The sequence below is a fragment of the Pieris napi genome, chromosome 22 (assembly GCF_905475465.1).
Source record: "Pieris napi chromosome 22, ilPieNapi1.2, whole genome shotgun sequence".
NCBI lineage: Eukaryota > Metazoa > Arthropoda > Insecta > Lepidoptera > Pieridae > Pieris > Pieris napi.
Genome location: NC_062255.1, coordinates 3,878,203 through 3,905,985, shown reverse-complemented (window position 1 = coordinate 3,905,985; position 27,783 = coordinate 3,878,203). Strand labels below are relative to the sequence as shown.

Genomic DNA, 27,783 nt, shown 5'->3' with positions numbered 1-27,783 from the left:
AATTAAAATTAATTTAAAGAACTCAAGAGGCCTATTCGTTCTTCAATAGCAATCAACATCCTGATTAACGTGTTGAAGTGGAAATTATTTTTTTACAACATATTCAGTTAAGTCTTCACGCAACACTGATTAAAGAGCTAGGCTAGGCTATATCCAAATGTGCTTCTTTGACACTTTGAAATCACTTTTCAGTTAGTTAAAAAAATCATGATTTGATATTTCTTTTTCTCTTTCCGTTCTCTATATAGTAAAACTTGTAGTTATTTATGTACCGACGTGAGCCCGCGTCATAAATGTATTACAAACTCCTAAAACAACATTTAGCTATTTGAGACAGGAATATATATGTATTAACAATGTTTAACTTGCACCAAATATGTAAAAAAATCTCTTAAGCTTCACTTAGAACTGAAAGCTATATTTTACTGGATCACTTACCTTATAGAAGCGAATAAGTGGGCGCTAGAGTTAGCTCCGTGACACGCCTTATTGTCTATAGTCTATAGACACAATAAACGTTCTAGCGTTATTTATGGCCTCCCTTTGTGACATCTTTATGAGCTATGTTCTTTATCATAATGTGGCGCGAAATATCTGATTATCGGATAATATAAGTTTAGGAAAAAAATAGTTTCACTATACCCGTGGTACATTCCAAAGTTTTGTTCAAAGTACTAAATGATTTCTAACGGTAAAGTTACTAACGACTAATTGAGACACAGGTCTATAATTTTCAATTGGATCAATGGTTATTTAAAACTTTTTTTTTTTTAAAGACTATTCACACCAATTGACCTAGTCCCATGCTAAGCTGGTGAAGCATGTGTTATGGGTACTAGGCAACGGATATACATACATATTATAGATAGATAGACATATAAATACATATAAAACACCTAAGCACAACACCAAATGCTCATCACATCGATGTTCGTCAAAGCCGGGGATCGAATCCGGGACCCATGGATTCGCAGTCAGGGGTACTAACCACTAGACCAATGAGTCGTCAACAACAAACAACAACAAAATTATTTTTTTATGGTATAGGTGTGCAAAAACGGGACTCTCAAACGTAGTTATCGCATGGACACCCAATTTAGTGGGTACATAAATTTAACTTAGTGTTACGTTATTAAACTAAATAATATCGGAAAGTATACCGGTGAGTGTAAAGGCTCGGTACATGTGCAAATCTGAATAAGGCTTCGCAGGGATCGCACGACACTATCATGACATGTTGCTGCGCTGCCCACTATGGACCTTAAGGTCGATTTACATGGCGACAAATATATATTCGATTAATAAACTCAAACTCAAAATAACTTTACTCAAATAAAAATAAACTATAAGCTCCCACCTTTTCAGAATGCCAAACCATAAAACGACTGTTTCACGACTGATTTGAGAGCGACCACCGATGCGAAAACCGCTGTGTGAGTTCGAAATGTGAGTTACAGAATCGCAGGGCTGTTCGCTAGTTAAGAGCGTAGAGCGGGCAAGATTTAACATTCCTTGTTAATGACGAAGAAATATAACAAAATTCTTGGGTTATTTTAGGTTACTAAGGCTAACATCATATATAAAATATAACAAATACCACTGTAAGCATATTATTGTGCGACTTGACACGGGGGTTTGGGGTCATCCGTTTGGTTCCCATTCCGATGCATTTCTTTTTGTATGTGTTAATACTCGCAGCGTAAAACAGCCGTATTTTATAACGTATATTAAAGTTGTTACTATGCTGAAGATACTATGGTACAAAAAGTATGGTTGCCATGGTAACAAAACAAAAGCTAAACCAACTTCGGGCCCGGAAAACGACAAAGTGTAAACAAACTGATAATCTAAAATATGACAGACATCTTATACTCAAGTATTGTGAATATTATTATATTTTTAATTAAGATATACGTACACAATATTATTAACCCCAATAATTCTCGAACTAGCGAATACTCTCAGGTACGGTACTACGGTAAATACGGTAGAAGATGTAGAGAGACCCCAAATCTCTACGCAACGCCAAGGGATCAAGTCGCTCGGAAAGAGATTGGTCGTCGACGATTCGATGCGCTCTTCGTTAAATATGGAGCTGGTAATGGGGAGCCCAGAAGTGAGAACTATACTCCATGTGTCAAATTATATATATCTTGCAATTGTGGAAGTGTTGATAAATTATATCGCACCATGTAATCCCATCCCACTTCTTCTTATAGTAGAGCAGTCCGGCTATTGTGCGTTCTATACAAGGCGCCAAATCCCGTTTGAACAATCGCGACTCGCCCTACAAGTAATGTCTCTTATAGTAACCGTATACTATAAGTACGTATATAAGGTGGGAGGGTTATTGGAGTGGAAATAAATATGTATGATTACACGATTAATTAGTCATAGATTTTTCCAAAAGGTCAACCCAATATACGCGACTACCTTCAATTTGAATAAAATTTAAAGCTATTCTTTATTTTAACATTATTTTTGCACACGAAGAGATGAAAATTTGCAAAAAAATTGACTGCATCGATTGAAACGTAACATTACTATTGACCCTGAATACTAGATTTTGATTTGAGATATCGATTAGAGATTTTTGTCATAAATGGTTTTGTACTTTTTGAATTTTGGAAGACTTAAATTCGTAACATCTATCATTAGGTTAAGGAATAGTTTATTATAGTTCAAATATCGTCTAAATGCAACGCATCTCCTGGTGTGTTTATATCAACACTTATTTTTAAGTACTAACTTTTGTGGAATACAAAAATTTAAACTCGTCGGCTTATTCGTCTTCAACGTGCGACATGCCACGGAAACATTAGAGACAACATAAAATATAAGTCAAGTGAGTACAGTTAGGCAACGACAATAATTGGACCACATTATTGGCACTCAACCCAACCGTTATACAAACGTGACGACCGAAAATTCGATTTAATGGAAACGTAAAGATCGCGGAAATTAGAATTGGAGCAACAGTTGAACAATTTAAGCGCATTGACAAAGATCGAAACTGTGTAGAGTAGTAGACACGAGTTCGCGTGCCGGGGTGAGTTGCGAAACGACCGCGCCCAGCTAGTGCGTGCCAATACCACTATCGTTTGTCGATTATCACTTCCGCATCTATCTATGACTTACGATTACTTAATAGATGTTATATACGATTGTCATGAGATCAATTTGTAATTGATATTGTGTCGGAGTCATGTTATTATGTTTTTTTTAATTATAATGTTTTTTATATTACGTTTTGTTTGTCTTATTTTAGACACGATTAGCATGCTTTATAATCACGTATACACATTTCAGACTTATTAAGTACATACAAGGATATGTAAAAGAAATAATGCTGGTTGTAAAGAAGATGCGAAGAGATTACCACCGTTAGAATTGGAACGCGAAACAACCGCCAAAAACAGAGGTGAGTAAAATAACAGGAACATTGACATGACACAGTATATTAATACAGTTGGTAGTGAGTCAATTATCAATTGGCCGATTGCACCGATCAAGTGAAAGACTCATCGTCGTCACAACTGTACGCTGTAATAAGAGAGGCGCTGGACAGAAACCGTTGGAAACAGATTGTCTGCTCCAGATGTTTCCTTGATGACCACGACCCTCAGACATGAACTACCGACTGAAGAGAGAGAGTAAATTGTAATGATTGTCAATTACACTTATTATTATTATATTAAATACTGACTTTTTAAAAACAAATGATTTTCGTCGACCTACCTGGCACATCACTACAAAACCTAACGATACAATACAATGTTTATATTCAGCATTAAGCACGCGCCACGCAAGTGCTATCTAGTGCCCAAAGAGTACACAATACTGTTATCACAGTATAAACAGGACTCATTGAAATAAATACATTTGCACATATATATGTCTTATATCTTTCATAGATTTCTGTTAAACATCCGTGCAAAACCCACGTGGGTGGATAGATTTTTTATAAAAGAAAGAGTAATAGGAGTAGTTGTTATTTATTTTTGTAAAACAGAGGAAATCTGGCAAACGGAATAAAAGGCTCATCTGATGTTAAGCGATACCGCTCAATGCTTGAGGGCTCGGGAGTGCGTTGCCGGCCTTTTAAGAATCGGTACACTGTTTTGTTGAATTGGTTCGGAAATACTTCTGGGTTTCACAGATTGGTGGTGCACAAAAACTGCCTTAAATAACGCTCAGTTGTGAAACGGCGAGATCGAAGTGATACGGATGGAATTTCGAGGGCTCCGGGAATCAGACGGCTCACTCACCGCACGAGATGCGAGTACAATAGGATGACCCTAAAGTAACAATATGACTAGAAAGACTAACAGTTGTTATTGATATAATTCTTTCTTTCAAAATAAATTATTTATACGGAAAACATTCGCTTTGAATAATTTGTTCTAAACAATTAGGTTACCAATGTTATAAATTGTGATTGTGCTAAGATAAAAAATACCACAAATTAATACTTTAAGTGATTTCAATACGCTATAACCAATTAGACAAAGGACATCTATCATTATGTTAATAAAAAAGTAAAAGCGAATTCCAATGCCTGTAAACTGAAAAGGCTGTCAAATATTACAATAATACATACTTATTTTGAAGTCTTTTAAAAAGGTTCGCGATTTATGATCAAATGACGTAAACAACTAACCAATTCTAAACGCTTTTTAATTATAAATTGATCATCAGTTATTGTGCATTGCACAGCCGGGGATCGAATCTACGAACGATGAGAGACGCACGCTGAAGTCACTAGGCCAACACTGCTCTGGGTGTGCATTCTTTATTTAATCGCATTTAACATTCGTTCGATCGGTGACGGAAAACATCGCGAGGAAACCGGCTTGCCTTAGACCCAAAACGACTGATCACCTACTTGCCTATTATATTGACTGTAGCGTCACTGATTCTATTAATTATTGTACGTTTTTAATCATTCTAATGCCACAAAGTAAACTTGCATTGTTACAATTTTTATAGAGCAAGTTATGTTATGAAACATTCTTGGAATCCAGGATTTACCGGTATGAGTTTGTATTGCATGGCCATTCATTGGTGCTCTCGTGTGAATTGTGGTATCAATTTCAATAACAAGCTTTTATCCGCGACTTGACTCGCGTTTCTAGCGACATCAAACAATGAATGACGCATATAAAAAAACACGATAAATGTATTTTTTTTAAGTCACGTGTAACAATATGCCTTTTTCATTCCTATTTTCGTTTTATATCACGGGGTCATGTATTTGCAATGTGTCAGAGATGTTTTTGAGTATTGTTAGAAGTCTGTTTTAGTTTTGAAAATGTAGAGTATTTATTTTAAAATGATATCCACATGCCATTGAAATTAACGAGAATATTAATTGAATAATTCGATAATCGATTTAAGTTAAACAATGGAAACTCCGAAGTGATAAAGTATGCCTGAAGCTATTTCCGGGTCCAATAAAACGTATTTACCGGTCAATTACGGAGCTCCTTAACGGCGCGTAGGTAGATGACTCAAAGGATTTTCATTACTATAGGAATCCCAGGTTTTGGTAACGTCAATATTTGTAATTTCCAATTTTTATGGCATTTTTAGCCGAGGGTTTCCATGGGTAATTGTACCTATTAATAAGGTATTGCGATATTTCTCAAGTGACGTGTTTTTATGAAATATATGGGTCCTTTGAGACTTACCGGTTAATTCACTTATCGTGTGCATGACATTTGGATTACAAAACATTTATTGTTGTATGTTAGTAGGTATATTTTACATTTAAGTATTTGGAATTCAAACAATTGACCAGAGTGATCAGATGTTAGTTTGTTGATAATACAGGTGTTGAGAGGAACTATATCACTGTAGATATTGTCAATACATGTTGCCGTGGTGGCTGTTATCCTAGTAGGTACAGTAAAATTATATGATTTAAAGAAATTAAGCATACGTTTACTTGAACTATTGGTATCAAAGTCTGAACAAAACACAAAATATAACTTATTACATACATTAAGCTATTGATGAAGGTCATACACAGAAGAAAGTACATACTGAAAAACAAATATTCATACACTTAACTAAGCATTAATTACAATACCACACAATCAGTATGACACATATCTTTCTTCTGTGTACAACAGTAATCTATGGATTGTGTACAAGTTATTTAGAAGCAATGTTTAACTTTCCTCTATATCAACTGCTCATATCCAATTACCCAATTTAATATAAGTCACCATTAGATCAGAAATTACTTTCCCGCAGCTGTAGCAAGTGGATTTCTCAAAACTAGAATCACAGAATCTCCACGTAGAAACATTTTAGAGATGAATCTATCCTTATTTACTGCTTTACCCTTCTTGCCTTTGCCAGTCCTGGGGACTTCGGTCCACATTTCCTTAACGTTTTCAAGGACCATATTGCAATGCCGGTCAAACGCTTTGACGCGCCCTAACAATTTCTTGTTGTTACGACAATTAATAAGTACTTGAGTATTGTTTTTAACGGATTGTGTAAGAACAGACAAAGGTCCGGTACTAGAGTTGTCAAGCAAATTTACATTAAACTCTCCACAAACGATCAATTTTTTCTTGGCCTTTTGCAATTTGTACAGAACCTGCTCTAATATTTTTTCTAAGCTATATTGACCTGAAGGAGGGCTATACAAACTAACTATGACAAACTGCTCTAGCTAATAAAGTTAAAGTTCAAAAAATAAAAGCTGTAAACGACGTAAAGATTAAAACGGAAACCAATAAAATTACTAACAATAACCACGTTATTTAAATATGAATAAGTATATTGTATCTTTAGTATATTATATACAAAATAAAAGCGATCAAAATTGAACGCTTATTGAGATATAAATTTTATCGTGTATAACCTGTTTGGAAAAACCGAAACCCGGCAAAAATGCTTAACATCTCGTAAATCTTTTATTCAATTGTTAAGTTAATTTTAATTTCATTTGTGAATAAGTATTTCGGGTTTAGGTAAAACACCACAGCAAATGGTTAATTTAATTTAATTTTTTTCCATAGTTGATCCCCTCACACTTAGCAATTGTTTTGTTTAATATTTGTATTATCTCTTCGTGTAGGTCATGTTTGCCTAGTGCTTGTCACATTAAAAATTGTATTTTGTGGTTCTTTTATCAATGAATCAGTGTGCCGAGCGTTGGCAAGTTTTTATCAATAAAAAAATAAAAAATTAAAGATATCTCTATATCTACTTCATGCCAAGCACAGTAGTCTTAGCCTAGTGGTTTCAGCGTGCGATTCTCATACATGTGAACGTAAGTTCGAACCCCTGTCCACAATGGACTTTCTATATGCACATTTAACAGTTGTGCGTAAAGGAATACATCGTGATTAAACCAGCATGTCTTAGGTCTCAAAAAGTCAAGGGCGTTGGCACTGATACTTTTTAAGTGAAATATTATAAAATACTAAATATTATAAAATATTACGAAATATTACGAAACCGAAATCTGAGGCCCAGATTATAAGGTTGCAGCGCCCCTGTTTTTTAACTTCATTCCAAGTTCCAGTAAATATTTTTTTATTAATAAAGTCGGTCAAAAAGGAAGTCGTGAAAAGGAAATATAAATAATAAATGAAGGAATAATAAATACCTTGTTTTAAACAATGAATTTCTCATTAAAAGTATTGTTGATGATTCTTTTAATAAATCAACTGAATTTAATAAACATAGTTAATCAAATGAAATATTTCGTTGATCATCTACTTGCCTATTAGAAATGACCAATGGAACTGATTTAGAAATCTGAGGCATAGATCTAAAAGGTTGACACGCTATTGATAGATATTACAGTTTATGATATCACTAAATTTACTAAATGAAAATGGTCTCGCTATGCCACGGCGCCCCCACGAAACGATTAAAGAGAGTGGCGGAAAGTTTGCTGCCAGTTCTTCCTCCACCTCTACGCCCTTGACTTGTGAACTGGTAGTAAATATATATTTAGAATTGATTTAACTTCTTTTCTGACGTTCATAAGTGTACTTGTTTACCTATACGATAAAGTTAGTCTGAGTTTGAGTTCAAATCCTGTTAAATCACGAAATAATTAAAGTTGTACATTTTACTAGCAATAATTTTACCAAACTAAACAGTTTCATATTTCTAGTATTTTATTATATAATTCATACTCAGTCATAGTCGTAAAGTGTAAACAATAGTATCTAGATAGCTAATGGCTACCATTAATGGTTAATAATATTTTTTTCAACAAATCATTATATATAAAGTTATTAATCAGTAATAAACTATGCTTTATGTGTATCCATTACGTTGGGAACGTGACATTTCATCGTTTTAATGAAATATTACTTAATTAATGGGATGGATATATGGAATTTTTTTATTTATGGACCGAAGTATGTATGGTATTAAATTTCATCATACAATGTTTTGTCATGTACACTGTAGAATTGAAATACAAAGAATTTAATTTTTTTGACAGGAAGCGTTTATAATTCGCATTTTTTAAATCTATAGGTATTTGTGTATTTAAAGAAAAACAAATACAAATTTAAAATCGGAGGCATTTTTTATTAATATTTCTGTATTATTAAAATTATATATTAGGATGTCACGGAAACTCATTACGTGCCTAATTTAATTATTAATGATCTTTTAGTAATACATTTTATTCATTTCCTTCGTCAGTATTAGCGTTGTAATTGTTCTATGATCATAATAATATTCGATAAACAATAACTACGTGAAAACGCTATCGTAATCGAATAGTTTACTCGATATATGACAAAACTGTATTACATGGGAGTTTTTTTTTTAAAAGACAATTCATACCAATTGACCTAGTCCCATGCTAAGCTGGTGAAGCTTGTGTTATGGATACTAGGCAACGGATATACATACATATTATAGATAGATAGACATATAAATACATATTTAAACACCCAAGACCTAAGCACAACACCAAATGCTCATCACATCGATGTTCGTCTCAGCCGGGGATCAAACCCGGGACCCAAGGATTCGCAGTCAGGGGTACTAACCACTAGACCAATGAGTCGTCGAAAGACTTTATTCTAGGAATAAAGTCTTTATTCCTCGGTCATGAAAAATTCACTCAAAATTCACTGTTTAACTGAAGTATAGGCAAGACATTTAATTCTTGATATTCACCATTGGAATATCTTAAACACCGTAAATACACTTAAACGTTTGGATGGACATTTCAATTATATGCGAACATAAAATTTATTATCAGTAGCATAGAACTGCGTGGCTTGGGGCAATCTCAGTAAACATTCTGAATTTATTGTAATGGAAAGATGTTGTAATCAGTATTTATCTATTTTAGCTTCCGCATGATTGTAACGAAATAAAAGAAATAATAATAAATTAAAGAAATAATAAAATACGGGAAAACTTAGTTATCTATAGAGTCGATGCAATATTGTCGGTACCCGCCACACGAAAAACCTGACAGGCCGTGTACGGTACAGTGGGTAACTAGAGACGGTGAAAAAAATCTGTGATATTGGGATCCGAACCTGCAACGCCAAGACGGATAGATAATAAAGAATACATACACATACATAAAGTTTATGTTATTATTTTTAATGTTACACGACCTCCCGACAGCCGAAAATTATTCCATTTGTCTCTCATCTATATCTATTTTCCAATCATTCAACGCTATCTCTTTTTTTTCGTCTTCCTAATGAAATCCATCTCCATTCTGATGCCTGGGAAGACAGATAAGAGATATCGGTTTTAAATAGTCCTGTGTTAGGTAAACCCTATATATCTTTAGAAAAATAGGTAATTTAAATAATAAGTTTGATGAAAATTTAGTTGCCACTGGTTCATTTAATATGTTTCATCTCTAAAGAAGTAGTAGGTGAACAAAATTTACAGTCCATATATTAATTATTAATATTATAATATATCGATGAATTTAATATAAAAATATATATTATCGATAATAAAAAAACCTTGATAAACAATGATACAGCTGCCATATTAGATAAAACTTATTACGGATTGTCTTCATTTTATGGTCATAAGTGTTCATTATCATCATAAATATCGCTTACAGTTTAATCGTAATGAATCATGTTAATATGTGTACTTAGTACTTTTAATAGTAGAAAATATAATTATTTAATAACCATTTAAAAGGTCATACTTTTAATGTTTTAATTACCTCTATAATAGGTAATGGACCTTTTTTATTTACTTATTTTAATTTCGATTGTATGCGACGACTGTCGATGAATTTTTAATACAATTTTGCAGGCCGCCTTCACTATGATTTTTCATTTTTTACTCCATATTTAGGGTGTATGCTACATATAACAAAAAAGCATAGACCAGTGTTGACCTACTGGATTCCGCGTGCGACTGTCATCCCTGAGGTCGTAGGTTCGATCCCGCTGGTTGTGCACCAATGGACTTTCTTTCTACGTGCGCACATAACATTCAGTGTGTCAGGCACAGAAGGCTGTTCACCTACTTGCCTATTAGATTGACAAATGATCATGAAACGGATACAGAAATCTAGGGCCCTGTAAGTAGCGCCATTGATTTATTTTATTTTTTATAACAAAAAAACTATATCGGATAAAACGTATTTTATCACTGGACTGTGTTGTTGTTTAGATTATTCACTGCTTGCTTGCTGCTTGATAGAAGTAATTATAGATTTGATGGTTTGCTCACATTAGTATGGCTCGATTTCGTATTTTATGTATGAATGGGTCTTGGCTGCTGATAGAGTAGTAGAAGTAGGTGAGCAGACAAGCTCACACAGGTAACAAGACAAGACAAGCTCACACAGCTTGGGTCTAAGGCATAACAGTGTCCTCAGAATTTTTTCATATTGTGTACGAACTGGAACCTATAACAGAGATTGCACAACTTAAGAGCACGAAAAATGGGTACCAAGAACGCTGACAGCCTTCTTTCTTCTCTCATCTTGTTCTCCTTCTTTGAGGTAAAAATCCTCCCCAATATTATGAACTTTTCATTGAGAATTATGGAGATGAATCGGTCAACTTATATATTAACTAGAGATACATACTTCTGTCAACAACATATACATACAAAACTATTCTATAGGCCGAAGATATGTTGACATTAAATTTTGTATAAATATATTTTTTAATACATAAACAATATTAAACATATATAATCGCAATTGACAACTATTTAATTACCTTAACAATAACGTGAGAACTCAGTCCAGAACTGGTTTTACGTATTTTTATGTTCTTGACTTAAATGCACCGAGCTATCATACTGAAACATTTATTTCCGATTAATTACGTCATGTGCAAAGGTAAACTCCCATTTTGGATAAATACGACTTTCGCTTTTATTCCGGTGACGCACATCGTAGAAAGATCACAATAAAATCAGTACAGCCCTGCGATTCTGTAACTCACTTTTCGAACTCACACAGCGGTTTTCGCATCGGCGGTCGCTCTCAAATCGGTCGTGAAGCAGTCATTTTATGATTTGGCATTCTGAAAAGGTGGGAGCTTGTAGTTTATTGTTTATATATATTACTAGCCGTTTCGCGCCCGCTTTGCTGGACGAATTAAAATAAATCTTATGTTTCATTATTTTATTTTATTTCATATTTTTATTATTCTTCTTTTTAACTTCCCGCTAAGAAAATTGAAATATTTCGAAAATCGAGTTTTTAACAGATGTTGACGTTTAGAGGTTCTAGGAAGCCTCCCCGAATGTTTCCGCGGTGAAGTCCGTATGGATAAATTTTCATAAAAGTAAAACAGCAATAAAAAATGAAGGAACGTTGGAATAAATAGCCATAAACCATCTTGGAAAAATTTCGCATCGAATGGTGGTAGTTTCATGTCGATACGATCAGTGGTTTAGGCGTGATTGAGCCTCAAAAGAAGACCATTTTCATTATATATATATAGATTAGTATTATTATATATACTATTATTAGTATTATTATATATATTATTACTACGATGTGCGTCACCGGAATAAAAGCGAAAGTCGTGTTTATCCAAAATGGGTGTTACAGACTCGCAGGGCAGATGTTATGGTATAACTTTGTCTGCCGTTTTATATTGTAAATCAACTTAATACTGACACCCCGTATAAAAATTTCGATTGATTTTATTTCTTTACTTGCTTGAATGGTGATGAAACATTTTGAGTTAATCGGCATCAATCGATGTGAATCAGGAGGCTGATCAACTTGAATATTTTTTTTGTTGTGTGTGTTCTCTTTCATCTGCAATCGGCTATCAGCCATAATGAGATATTTTCTGAGGTTAATTTGGGTTGGGTGCGATCCCATTGAAAGACCGTATTTAAGGTTATAGTTTCCCTGGTCTAGGTCTAGTATTTGCCCTCTTTTTAGACGAGTTACATCATCTCATGGAGTTAAGAGATTTTTGGCCAGTTCATTTGTATATTTGTTTAACCTTTCCCTTTACTATATCTGTCACTTGAACATATTCGTAAGTACACATTTTAGATAATAAATAATACAGTCACAACGAACTCAAACCACAAAAGTCAAAATCATTTATTCATATAGGTAACAATGTGCACTTATGAACGTCAAAAAAGAAATATATATCATGCTTCTAATTTTACATTTACTGCCAGTTATCAAATCAAGGGCGTAGAACGGAAGAGAAGAACTGGCAATAGCACAATGAAACTGACTCAAAAACGTCTCGCATGACCCCTTGTTTACGAGAAATACAATATATAATTTCGTTTTAAAGTCTACGCAATTTAAGATATATTGAATTCATAGTAATTGCTGTGACGCATTGCCACACAGTTTTTATATAATAAAAGCTTAACCTTTCTTGGCTATATTACTTCCCAATAAATAGTTTTTTAATCAAAATTAGTATTTAGAGCAAATTCTTTACCCATTACAAGCGGCTCCATGTCACATTCATCAATAATATGAAGCAAAAACTAATAACCAATAAATATGGAATTAGCCATAGAAGGCGTTATATTTTTTATAAATCTTGCTCACAGCCATAAAGGATGAATAAAAAAGACGACTCTAGGCCTCGTTTCCATTTAAGACCAATTACGAAAACGATTAATATTCGTTAATCAACATGATAGTTAAGGTAGCACGATCCACGCATCGCAAAGGACGGACATTTTTAGCGAGAGCAAAAAACTGGAGCAAACCTCGATGCTATAAATAAATTCAAACGATTACGTAGCTTGAACAAATCTTAATATATATAAATTACGCGTCACGTTTGTCCGCTATGGACTCCTAAACTACTTTACCGATTTCAATCAAATTTGCACGCCGTGTGCAATTTGATCTAACTTAAACGATAGGATAGCCTACATCTTAATTTATACCCGCAATATTGTTTTATTGCAAATTATTTATAAATTATTATTTGACAGTCACAATTCTAAGAGATGGCGCTGTGTTGAAAGTACCAACGTTACAGCTACAATTTAATGGCATACCCACCAAAAAACACGGTGTTCCCCATGACTGGTGTTCTCCTACCGTTTCCCTTGAATAGTTTACTACTATGAAATATAACAAAAACCTTAGCCACAACAACGCTTGGCCGAGTCTGCAAGTACCATATAAGAAAGAAAGGTTTGTGGACAAATATTATCGAAATAAATTAATCGAATTAGAATATTCTACTGTTGAAACCATAGCCCCTGCTGCATATGCTGTCACTCGCTTAGCTGTCAAAATAAGATTTTTTCTCTAAATCTCAAAATAACTACTGTTTCGTTGGAAACGCCTAACTTGCTAACCATGGAGGTTTAATTTGATTTAAACCTCCATGGTTATTCATAGTAGTAGGTAGTATATATTCCGAAACCGAGTTATAATATTAATTTAATCAAGTCGGGTTATCACAGAAAAATATATTTATTCAGCAAAATTATGACAAACAGATAGAAGACCCTTACTTGGAATGGCTTAGTGGAAAGAAAGAGAGGACGCCCACCAGAAATCTTGGAAGATGGAATAAAAAGATGAAAAAAGGATGGAAAGACAAAGAATTTGGAGGAGATATTCACTCCGTCGGAGGTCGTGTACTAATGTTAAACATAATGGCATGTACTTAATGTAATGATATTATGTACTCGAATAATGGCTACTTTTATTTATATGTCAATTATCGGCAATAAATCTTACGAAGCATCTTCTAGTAAAAGTCAACCAATTATGTAATAGAAAAGCTTTTTGCTCCTACATACTTTTTGCAGTTGTTTCTGCGAAATTTGTTCCAACATAGCCTAACGTGTTGATTCAATATAATTAATTGGTGTCGTAGAAGGAAAATCTCGTAAATATAAAAGTGAAAGGATGTTTATTCTCTTGGTTTGAATAAGAGTATTGACAAGTCAAAAGTCGAGTAGTGCTAGACTATGTATGAGGCTAGGGTTCGTTTGTCTGCATAATTAATTATTTATACCAGAAACGCGTGACTTTTGGGGCTCAGAGTTGAGACTTAGAATCAGAGAAGTTTGAACGGTCGAAATCCTTTTTTTTCGGAAAAAAAATTGTAGTTTTGTACTGTATAATGGTATTCAAAAACATTATTCTTGTCAAAGTCTGGTTTTTATTGTTTTGAATATGATTAATATTAATATAAAAGAAGAAAATAATTTCTAGTTCAAAACTAGTTAGAACTAGTTTTTTAATGGAGTAAGGAGTTATACGTGCGTACGTTTACTTATAAGCATTGTTAAGCGAACATAGATTAATAATAATAATAAAAAGCCCGTTCAACTGCCAATAATGAAAATATATAAATAAATATATGCTATATCGTAGCTGTAGCTAGGACATACATTGGTAACAATTACCAAGTATTTATTGGTCTGTTACAATATTATTTAAAAGGAGACTCTTGTTTTAATTTCTGATTTAAAAGTAACAGTATGATATTTTTATGACATTAACTACAAAGTTCCGTCAAATCTACTAACTACACATTTAAAATCAAGATTCCTAGACTATTTCAAATGGTGTAATTTATGATGATGCATACTCTTGACTATATTAAGTAATATAACCTTATTTTCCGCGACATCAACCTGAATCTGTGCTTATGAAGAGGAAAACCTAAATTATCTCGAATTGCGTTTCAAATTGCGGATCCGATAATTACATATGATTAACATCCAAGTATATCGATTCGATGCGTCACCTTACATCCATGCGACGTAATATCCTTTAAAAATACTTTGCGTTGGCTGGTTATCGCCTACTATTCGAATTAGGAAATATTTTAACAAGGTAAGTGTAACAGCGCGAAATGTCTATGCCATATTCTAAGGGTCTGTTTCGCAATGTACGGATAAGTTCTACATAAGTTCCAAATTAGCTATTTATTACTTAGGGTCTGTTTCACAATGTATGGACCGAATAGCTATGCAACACATAAATTAATTGGAAGATAAATTGTGCTATTTGACATTCATCGGACTCATACTTGTGATGGACTTTATGTGACGAATTGCGCTATCTGACAGTCGTGAAACGCAACAATAGTGTTTATCCTACCAATAAGTAATAGAAAGCTAATTTGGAACTTATCTAGAACTTATCCGTACATTGTGAAACAGACCCTAAATCTTTGATTTATATTGTTTAATCATGCATATAGCTGTAAACAGTGACGTAACAATAGGGTGTCAGGGCTGGCAAAATGCCACGGGCCTCCGATCTAAGAGGGCCCATGCCCAAGAAATATTATGTTCTATGGATGAATGTGAAGTTTCCAATATGCATTGGGCTAGCGTGGGGGCTACAGACCCTCTCGCCTAAGAGAGGAGGCCTATGGCTATTAGTGGGACATTTACAACGTGTAATTGAGTACGATGAATATCTCGATGTTTATTAAAATTATACTGAGTACAACGTGACGAATTTTTCTGATACCCTATCAGTAAAAATCGTCAAAAGTCCTATCAAAAGAATTTCCCACGGGCCCCAGATGGTATAGTTACTCCACTGGCTATACATTGACGACACGCATGATCTCTCTTCCAACTTATCACCTATCCGGAAGATAAACCACTCCTTGTATGGAAAATGTTTTAATTATTACAACAAACCCCAAGCGAAATTCTCGAATTTAAAACTCTAGTTAAACGTAAATTAATCAATATAGCTTTGTATAAATTTGACGATAATTTAAATGATCCTAATCCTTGAGGATAGGCCTGATATGCCTGAATCTGTTTCATGATCATTTGTCAATCTAATAGGCAAGTAGGTGATCACCCCCTGTGCCTGACATACGCCGTCGACTTTTTGGGTCTAAGACATGCCGGTTTTCTCACGATGTTTCCGTCGCCGTTTGAGCAAATGTTAAATACGCACATATCAAGAAAGTTCATTGGTTCAGACATCGAACCTATGACCTCAGGGATGAGGGTCGTACGCTGAAGCCACTAGGCCAACACTGCTCTATAAATACTTTGTTTTACTTCTAATACCTTCTCAAATACATTTGAGAATTTGATTTAGTTATTTTTTTGATTAGAATAGAAGACGAAATCATAAGATTTATCCAACTTCTACTAATATAACTAACCCTTTTGAGTTACTAGTATAGTTAATATATAAGTGCGGTATCTCGGCCACATGAACATAGTGTCAAAACATTTTAAACTAAGACTGTTAATGAACATTAGCATAGTTTTTTTATTTAGACCTGAACAGCCGTTTGGCCACAATTCCACCTGATGATTAGTGAGATGCGGCCTATTGGAGGGCACATCTGTTCAGGACATGCCTATTTAATCACCGCATAAATCAGCCCATATTGAAGTCTAGCTAGCTTTTGTAGAAAATTAAGTTAATATTATATTACTTATTAGCTATTGTATTGGATTGTAATTCATGAAATTCATTATTTTCGAACTTTATTGTAAGAAATAAATTCCGTAATCGGAAAACACATACTGATTAGAACATTTTACACAATTACACAGCTTGTTAATGATACTGCCAAGTCCTTAGCAGTACATCAAAGCTACTCATAAGGCATAACATTCCCCTGAGCGTGCCGGAAACATGTGAATTATTTAGAAGATGTCAACATGCGCGCGCGCACTTAACAAGGAGCGATGTAATCGATTCTAATTGGGTAAATGAATGCAATGCAGTTTTTCTTCGATTGCATATGGTGATATATGAGGTTTTTACGATGCGTCGTAGCCTCATTTTTTCCAATTCGTGAAATTACATTTAACAGATCTAAGAAGTGATTTTTTATTATTGCTTAAACATTATAAATAAAGTACAGAAAATACCTAAAGCACTGGGGTTTAACCTTGGATCCTGAAGGGCTAGTCCACAGTTCTAATTTTAAATTCCTTATATACTAAAGAGTTAAAAAACACATTCAATACGTAAATTACATTAAACACAGAGAAAAAAAAAGGGTGCGTGTACTTATGTACGCGCGTAAGAAGTTATACTTCTTTGGCTTTCTTTATTTTTTTTTCAATATTAAATAATTAATAATAAATATTTAACCTTAATAATTTAATAATATTTAATATTTAGTATATTATTCAATTATTAATTAATATTAATAATAATAATTATTATTATTTATTATAAGGTACTACAAAGGTCATTATGGTCATTCATAATTCTTGGCATAGCTGCTAACTTCACGGATATTCTATTTCTTTTTACTTGTAGATTGTCTTATTCCCATCTCGCTCGCGCACGCTCGACGCCCGGCTGGTTTAAAAACTTCATACTGATAATTTTTTTGTCACGGGGCGCGCGCATCGTAAAATTTTACTCTCACCAATTTTTCATAACGCGTATAAAAGAAGCATAACTTCAAAAAAACATTTTTATACATTTACATAATGTTACAATTATTCTTATGTTTTTTTTATACAGGGCGTAAACGGGCAGGAGGCTCGCCTGATGTTGAGTGATACCTGCGCCTATGGACACTCTCAATGTCAGAGGGCTCGCGAGTGCGTTGCTGGCCTTTTAATTGGTACGTTTCTTGAAGGACCCTAAGTAGAATTTTTATGTAAACTTAAACCTGCTTCTTAGATCTGACATCGATATTCCAACATCCTGGGATGAGCATAGACCATCTCACTTCCCCTATGTATACGTCAGTCTGTTCCTTTATCAATTGAGGCAATTTCAGACAATTATGAAAAGGCAGACATCACAGATGATGATAAACTCTTCGTAGCTGACACGTCGTTCTTTATAATTATCAATGAGGAAACGCGGGTTAACGCCAACTCTCCCATAAATATCATGAGGATATTCCCGGGGTAGTTGTCGCTAGGGCCCGGAGTGTGTCGCAAAGCTATATAAGCAAATAAAGTCCCTTTTTATGAATCCCCTATATTTGACACTCTCCTGCTGCCTACTTTCTGCGCCACAGATCTGCCTTATTGCATGCCTGATAGTATACTATGCAGGGGTCCTAAAAAAATATCAGTAACATAGACAAATGAACATCTTAGCCTGGTATACTAGCTTTACTACATTAAAACTGTCAATTCAGCGCATACGCGAGTCCAATATAAATACTTCTTTTTCTTTCAGTCGCACTCTTCATTTCTGAAGGTCGTGTTAGTGGCACAACTTCCTCCACTCTCCCCTGTCTTCGACAAGCCTCTGCGGTGATGGTAAGACCCGTAAGGGCCTTTACTTGATCGGCCCAGCGAGTAGGGGATCGGCATCAAGGTGCCCTCCACTCTGCCAGTTACGATGAGTTTTTCTCTTATATAAATACATCGGAGCGTAATTGATAATAATACAATTACTTTTTAACATATAGTACACTATATCACTTAACCCCAACCCCATAAAAGCCTCATAAAATGTAACTGTTTCTTAATAATATAATGGATACGATATATAACAATAATTATCGTTATATATCAACTGCTATATATCGACAAATAAAAATAACGAGCCAATTAACTTGCACCAATTTTATTTTATTTTGAATTAACACGTTTTAAATGCAATATTAATGAAGACAGAAGATATAATACCTAATAAAAATGTATAAAAAAAATTAACAAAATATTTTGTCCGTGATATTCAAAGATTTTCGTATACCTATAGCATATAAAAAAATCAGTAGCGCTAAAACCTTTAGGCCTGGGCCTCAGATTTCTGTATCTGTTTTATGATCATTTGTCAATCTAATAGGCAAGTAGGTGATCAGTTTCCTGTGCCTGACACACGCTGTCGACTTTTTGGGTCTAAGGCAAGCCGGTTTCCTCGCGATGTTTTCCATCACCATTCGAGCGAATGTTAAATGTGCACAAAAAGAAAGTTCATTGGTCCACAGCTGGAGATCGAACCTACGACCTCAGGGATGAGAGTCGCACGCTGAAGCCTACTCTGCTCTTCATATAGTAGACAACATTTAAAATTATTATCAATTACTTCTTGCTCTTATGAATGAATCATATAAAACTTTACATATCTATAACGTGAGATTGATTCGCGCTGAATACGGTAATATATCAATATTTCATTATTGTTCAACACAATCTAACACATATTGCTCACATGATGTGTCAAATTGAAATATGGCGATAGGTATGACATGGACCTATGTCTGAGTCAGTATTGATTCACATTTGCAGAAAGTATTTATCGAGAAAATTATATAAAAATCGTAAAACACCTGTTAACTTAATTTTCTGTAAAATACATTCCATTTTTGAAATACTGCACACTATTTAGGTGTCGTATTCAAAAATGGAATGACAGATTTTATATTTTTTTTAAATCAAATCAAATACAGCTAAAATAAAATAAATAATACTTTAAAAAATCTAGAACACACGCTTTTAAAGCACATCAATAAAAGCGTGTGTTCTAGTTTTTTTAAACTATTATAAATTTTTTATTTTTTAGTTAATTTTTTTTAATTTTTTTTTTGGACAATGCAATACGATCATCGATCTTTGACAGGTGCGCAAAGTTTTAAATCTGTCCGTTAAAAGTGGGTCAAAATCGAGTCCGAAGGAGTCGGTTACATACATACATACAGGTGAAGCTAATATACAGCGTGTAAAAAAAACCATATGGTCTATGTAGAAAAGTGCTTCGTGGACATATATTATTCGGACTGATTCTATCTATCTGTCATTTTTGAATACATTACGTCACTAATATTATAAATCTGTCAAAAATGTTAATTGACTCAATAAAAATTCACGTATTCGTAAAAAATGTTGTTATTAAAGGAACTGCAAACCTTTTTCGATAAAGGATTACACATATAACCAACATCCTTAGAACTAGAACATCGAGGAACATAATAAATATAGCTACTTTATCTACTTAAGTGGTCGATTCAATAGGATTGCGTTCTCTCGTTGCTATACAATTTATATAGGTTGACGTATAAGAAAAGGGTAAAACTGGATTAGACAATAGACTAATAGATAGACTTAGATTCTACAAGCTTAACATAAACAAACGAGTGGCGGAACGGTGGTGGAAAAAAAACTTCTATAAGGAATATAGTATATAAGTTGAGCCGTGTTGGCCTAGTGGCTTCAGCGTGCGACTCTCATACCTGAGGTCGTAGGTTCGATCCCCGGCTGTGCACCAATAGACTTTCTTTCTATGTGCGCATTTAACATTTGCTCGAACGAAGAAGGAAAACATCGTGAGTCGAGAACAAAAAGTCGACAGCGTGTGTCAGGCACTGGAGGCTGATCACCTACTTGCCTATTAGATTTAAAAATGATCATGAAACAGATTCAGAAATCTGAGGCCAAGACCTAATGAGGTTGTAGCGCCACTGATTTTTTTTATTTTTATGAGGAATATAAATGCGAATGTATCAATATAATTGTCCACATAATATACCTATTTGTCGATAATTTGAGTGGTATGGTAATATAAATTTCATTTTCATTATATTAACGTAAATCAAACACATTATCACGCTATTAAGATATTATTTAAGGTTTGTTAGATTTGTTTATAATTTACACCTGTAACATTTGTCTATGATTTTTGGTCTATGTTAAAAATAGTAACAAACAGTGTGTTTAAAAATAAATACACCTCACTATTCGCTATATATACACAAAGTTTTTCACTTTCGTTCAACAAGAATGTTTTTGCTCGGTATAAAGCCGGAACACGAGCTCTATTTTAGCTTTCTTTATCACCTGTCAAAGCAAACAACTGCTCCACCCGTTGGCGTATTTTATTTCGTTCCAGATATCGAAGTGCATTGATTACCAGGTGTTACAGTTTCAAATATCGGGATTTTCTCTTGCGTAATAACGTGTTATAAATTTAAGCCCGGCAACGCACTTGCGAGCGCTCCGGTAATGTTAGTATCTATCGGCGGTGGTATCACAAGGACCACAATGTGCAGTGGGCTTTGAGCGAGCGTCTCACAACCCAGAGATCACGCCTTCGAATCACAGCTGTGCACAAATAATCTTTCTATATAATATATATTATGTTAACGTAAAATTGTAAAAACCGTTAGATTGAAATCTATCTCGCGAGATTATAAACTGTCGAAAGATTGTGAACCTCAGCGTACTGCTTACAATTTAACGTATTATTATTCGGTAGATTGTAATCTATCGAAGTGAAACCGTCAAATTGTGAAACTGCCATTTCCTAATTTTCTATTGGTTATAAGAGATGTGACATTCTAGTTTTCTATTGGTTATAAGTGATGTGACATTCTCGGTAAATTAATCGAATCGATTATTTCCTCATTAGTAAACAGATTAGAAATCGATATCAAACATTGTGATGTTGCGGGACACGTGTTACACCATGGCCAATCAAGTAATTATAATGGGTAAAATCCAGGGTAAACGGCGTGATGGTAGAAGGCTCAATCAAGCTTTGTAACGTTAGAGACAGGTGTTGCAACTGCGGAAGAGTTGCTGCATCTGGCTAAGGACAAGACACGCTTCACGAGACCAACCTCCAGTGATGAGAGGCACCAAATGAAGGTAAGATTGCATAAAATAACAATTCTACATTGTGCTCAAACAATTCATAACTAGATGACTTTGCATATATTTACATTTTCCACTCATAAAACACAGTTGTATGTACCGGCGTCATCACGTGTCATCCTTTGCATTTCAAAACTGTCTAGCTGTAATCCATACAAAATATTTATAACTCTTTGTATGCAAAACGAGTAAGGGTGCGTGTACATTAGAATATTTGGCTATCATAGGGCGATTTTAATATTCGCTCAAACGGTGAAGGAAAACATCGAGAAACCGGCTTGCCTTAGACCCAAAAAGTCGACGGTGTGTGTCTAGCACAGGAGGCTGATCACCTACTTGCCAATTATATTGACAAACAATCATGAAACAGATACAGAAACCTGAAGCCCAGACCTAAAGAGGTTGCAATCAAAGGGCGATAAATGTGTTTTTTGAATTCTTTTATAAAAGATGCCCTAATCGTATAACCACAGACAACGTTTAAGAGGATGCAAAAATGATGTCTACTTTTTATGTCAGGGTTTCTTAGGTTTCACGCACTATGGTAACATTTCTTACAATTTATCTTTATTTTATATTCTTTCTTATCTGCGAAATATATAACACTGTATGACTTGACCTAAAGCCTGACAAAAAAAAAGTATCTCATACAAATTGTTAATGAAATTAATTTTATGAACTGAAATCAATTTATCGAAACCAATATTGAAACAAATTTAAACTTTTTTAATTTGATTTGATTGGTCATCTTAAATAATTTTCTACTTTAACTGACATTTATTTAACTATAAATTGTAACAAAAAGCAGTCTATACTCATCTTAATACTCAACAAGAAACTTAAATTGACATTTAAGCAATTGTCAACCTTATATGCTATCGATTAACACTAACAATAGTTATAAAATTGCACAAAGGAGGCTTTCGGTGCGGACTGATTATGTGGGCGGATGTGATCTCTGAATTTGAATAATATCAGTGTAGGTATTGCATTAGACTTAGTTTCTCTATCTAAATCACTTAAGATCAGACGAGCCTGTCCGTTTGCGCCCTGTGAAAAAAAAATAGTCGGTAAAGCTTTTTTGGAGGCATTTGATTACAAACAGAGCACTGTTGGCCTAGTGGGTAGTCAACCATGAGTTCATGCATTCAAACCTGTGCACCTATGGATTTGTATTTGTCCGCTGCACTGGCTCGTCTTGCCCAATTTAGACTTGAAGCATCTTAAGCGCGTCTCAATGAAGTCTGGAATAGTTTGACACGAAACAACATATTGTGCCAAAAATAAAGACCTTGAACTGTCACAATCGAAAACAAGAATCGATCAATGAAATAACATCGAATACATGCTAATCTGCATACATAACCTTTTGTATCTCAAGTTTTTTCACTGTTCACGAACAATATAATCTAAGGCAATTTAAATAACACTACGTTACATTGAATCTTTTCTCTCGGGATCGCATTTATATAAATAATACTTATTTATACTTATTATACAAGCAGCTATTACAAATCGTATTGTTTTAGCTAAAGCGCTGTCTGTCCCTTTTTTATCTCAGCGTAAACACAATTTGACAGAAAGAGAAGAAAGAGTACTTTCATCAAAAGGGTGCAATGCTGGTTATCAAATGAGTATTATAATATAATAATACAAAGCAATACATTTATTGTAAAAAAAACAGCGTTGTCATCATTAGGGAACCAGTTAATCCTTCTAAATTAGCCACCCCGATATCATTTATTCATGATTAAAGGTCTTCATAGACAAGTAGGTAGTTCTGCGCCAATAAGCACTCGATTTTCAACTCAGTTCGAAAACTCCGGAGGAGATTTCCATAATTAGAATTAATAAATTTTCTATTTTATAAAATTGATTATCTAATTTCTAATATACCCGACGACTTTTTTAGCATGTTCAGGCCAATGGACCAATCTCAATCATTGAAGTATAATATGTTTTAGCACAAATTGAGTCGATCATACATTATTTTAAGAATTATATTGAGTTTCCAGTATGTTCACAATTTTTCCCTACAACGTATAAACAAGTGCTAATTGCGTAGAAAGAAAAATCCGTTAACCCGCCGGGGTTCTTAGTTATGACTCGCCCGCTTAACCACTAAAGTCTGTGACTCTGGTACTTAAAGACAATCCTCTTTGTGAAATACTTTTTGGTCTTGTTTGCGATAATCAACTATAGCATAGCTAGTCAATACGGAATAGTTATTTCCTGCATTCATAAAGATATAATAAATAACAACAAGTTATTGATACTAAGCGGCAAGATCTAAAGAAAATACATTTGTCGTTTGATTTATTATAACATTGAAAGAATTTTTACTTAGATTCTAGATGAGGAATATTAAAAAGTGTGTAACAAACAGGGAGTAACTTTTTTACCCTTTTCTATGAACCTTCTTCATTGGCCTAGTTACCTCAGCGGGTGACTCTCATCCCTGAGGTCGTAGGTTCGATCCCCAGCTGTGCACTAATGGATTTTTTTCTATGCATTTAACATTCGCTCGAACGATGATGGAAAACATCGTGAGGAAACCGGCTTGCCTTAGACTCTAACAGTCGACGGCGTGTGTCAGGTACAGGCTGATCACCTACTTGCCTATTAGATTGACAAAATGTTATCAAATAGATACAGAAAGCTCACCTAAAAAGGTTGTATCGCCACCGCTTTTTGTACAACCGATTAAACTCATAGTAATTTAACTTCAATATAGATTACGTTACGTATAACTTTTATCAGGACTTTAATTAAAGTGTTTGTAACAAACATTTATGGTTGCTTATTAATTTATATTTCGTTCATAATTTATCTTTAGAAGGATGATAGAGGAACAGAGGTAGAAGAGAAAGGTATGGAAATTGCCGGGCACTTCGCGATTTTAGACATACACATATCATTTAATACAAACAAAAACTCACACTCATAAACACACAAAATAACAATAATCAAAGAAAATGAGAGATATCCAAAACAATAAAAATTAAAATTAAAAAAAAATCCCTTTTCCAATTCGGTTCGTTTCAAGTATGTAATGCGTGTGTGCTGTGGCTGTAATTGGCCCTGGCTCAGCAATATGCTGAGGAGCAGAATATTCCAGCGCTGGTCATTCTGCCAGAGACCACATCAGCTAGTTTGCGCCTCAGTCGCAAAAAAAAAAGAATTAGAAAAAAATAAAACTTAATAGAAAATAATATTAGTAAAAGTTAGCAGTGTAAGTAATGAAGTCTTGTGTAATGTGGTGTGAAGTAAATAAAATAAAATAAAAAGTTAAAAATAAGAATAATTGTTAAGAATTAGATAATTTTTTTGGGCGGATTAAAAACTAGATTTCGTGGGATTTTTGTTAAGTTAATAGATTAATTTTTATAGCTGCGACTAAAATTAGACTAGACATACCAATGTGTCTTAATTTATTTTCAACGGCAAGTAATTACTGACGTTTCGGAGTTAGAACGCACAATCGCTTAGACTTACCCTACCTCTTTGATGAGAAATGACTCATTATTTCAGTCTGTATATTTTGTATGTATGTATTCAAGTATTGAGATTATGACATAAAGGATATCGACACAATTTTATAAATAAATCATGTCGACGACAGTTTCCCACGTAACGCGACTTCCATAAAAGAAATGTTTTAATAAATGGTGTTGAGTAGTGTCATATTGTTCTCACGTTTTAACACTTGTTAACACATTTCTGACTCTTTTTGTAATTGTCCGTCACGAAACGCAATTTATGCCTTATTTCTGTATATTTGTTAAAGAATTAAGAAAATATATTGTTTATTTGTAGTAACAATCAAATATACAGTATTAGTAGGTACAAACAAAATTAATCGAATTCGTTTCTCCTTATGTGATTTTAAGGAGAAACCTTAGGCTACCTTTTTAGTACATACCTACATGGAACATTTTGCTATGCTACCCCAGAGACTGTGCGATTTTCCGGAATGAAAACTTTTTAGGTTTTCCTGTGAATTTTTCTCTATAAAACTTTAGAGTTCAAGTCAAAAGTTTTTAAATTAACAAATAAAAATTGAGGTTGATCGTAGAGGGGTGAAAATTAAGGGTTGTTTGTATGATGTATCATAAAAAAATAAAAACAAAAAATTTGCAACCGATATGCACACCAAATTTCACGAAAATAGGTCGAGTCATTTCGGAGGAGTTTAATTACAAAACGTGACACGAGAGTTGTATATATTAGATTAAAAAGGTTTCTTAAGAAGCTTAGCAGGCCTAGCCACAGTTTGGGTCGAAAGCCAGTGGAATTAACAAAAACGATTTATTTTAATTTTTAATATGCAATTACTTCAAATATTAGTTATAAGTTATAACTATCGCTTATCATTTATTGATTCGTTTTAAGTATAAATAAGATTAAGAATAGATTTTAACATTAAACAGTAATTACCCGGAGCTGGACATATTCGGTAGTGGGCTGATCGGTTTCATTGTTAAGTGCCTATCTCGAACCTAATCCGCTGTTTTGCTGGTAATTTTTTTTGTGCTTAACAAAAATTTCCGGTATTTTTATTTTAAATTGTATTTATTTTATTTTTTTTGTAAAATTTATGTTAACCTCAATTGTCATACATTTTAAATACAATGAGATATACCGTAGATTTAGCAAGTTTATGACGTGGTAAACTTTATTAAATAACATTTAATTTACTACAATCAAATTTGAATTATGGCATTATGGAAGACTAAATATGTTTATTTTATATTTCGCCGATGTTAAACCTTTTTTAAATTGTAATTTTAATATTTGTACTGAAAACATTTACATATACACAATAAAAATCACTGGGCAGTCTCAAAGCACTCGCACGATACTATCTCCACCGTAATATATTAACCTGTCCCTACGTCTGTGGGCCGGCCTTTGTCTGCACTGAACATCACTAACATTCTATTCAATGTGCTTACATACCTCAGCTGCCCCTTTAGGTGTGTTGGAGAAGTATACGGCTGTCAGGCTAACTTAACATCTCAATAGAGGACCAAGTGGACTTATTTAGCAAGCTAATAACGTTTAGTAGGCAATTCAGATGTTTAGACAAAGTCTTAACGAATTTAAATCAAAAAGTGGTTGGTAATTTATTCATCTATTCTTAGACTGTTTTATTTTGCGATAACATAATTTAAGATGGTAGCCTTAGTATGTGAGTTGTGTTGGTATTCGTAAACTATAGTGATTCATGTGCACTTTTTATTTTTCATGTATTCTTTTATAAGCAGTGTTGGCCTAGTGGCTTCAGCGTGTAACTCTCATACCTGAGGTCGTAGGTTCGATCCCCGGCTGTGCATAATGAACTTTATTTCTATGTGCGCATTTAACATTTGCACGAACGGTGAAGGAAAACATCGTAAGAAAACAGAAATGTCTTAGACCCAAAAAGTCGAAGGCGTGTGCCTGGCACAGGAGGCTGATCACCTACTTGCCTATTAGATTTAAAAATGATCATGAAACAGATTCAGAAATCTGAGGCCAAGACCTAAAGAGGTTGTAGCGCCACTGATTTATTTTTTTACATCAGTTTGTTTTTTTGTTCCGGTTTATTTTTTGTCTTAATAACTATATGTAATAAGTATTTTTGCACTTCTTGCCTACCTTATCTAATTTAATACATTTTTTCTCACAGTGGTTGCCTGGAAGAGATCGCTCGAAAGCGATATGGCCGCCAGCCCTCCTTTTCATTTAATTATGTTCAATGATTATATTGTAATGCAACGAAGTGTT

At 34.0% G+C, this 27,783-nt stretch overlaps 1 protein-coding gene across 1 annotated transcript; it reads right to left on the bottom strand.

Annotated features, from left to right (window-relative positions):
• Positions 1 to 6,062: 6,062 nt before the first annotated feature.
• Positions 6,063 to 8,173, bottom strand: LOC125061037 (probable small nuclear ribonucleoprotein Sm D2). Its single transcript, XM_047666178.1, has 2 exons — positions 8,166 to 8,173; positions 6,063 to 6,530 (listed from the first exon to the last, which is right to left on the bottom strand). The coding sequence occupies exons 1-2, from the start codon at positions 8,171 to 8,173 to the stop codon at positions 6,245 to 6,247; spliced, it is 294 nt and encodes a 97-aa protein (XP_047522134.1). The 3' UTR covers positions 6,063 to 6,244.
• Between the last annotated feature and the right edge of the window lie 19,610 nt (positions 8,174 to 27,783).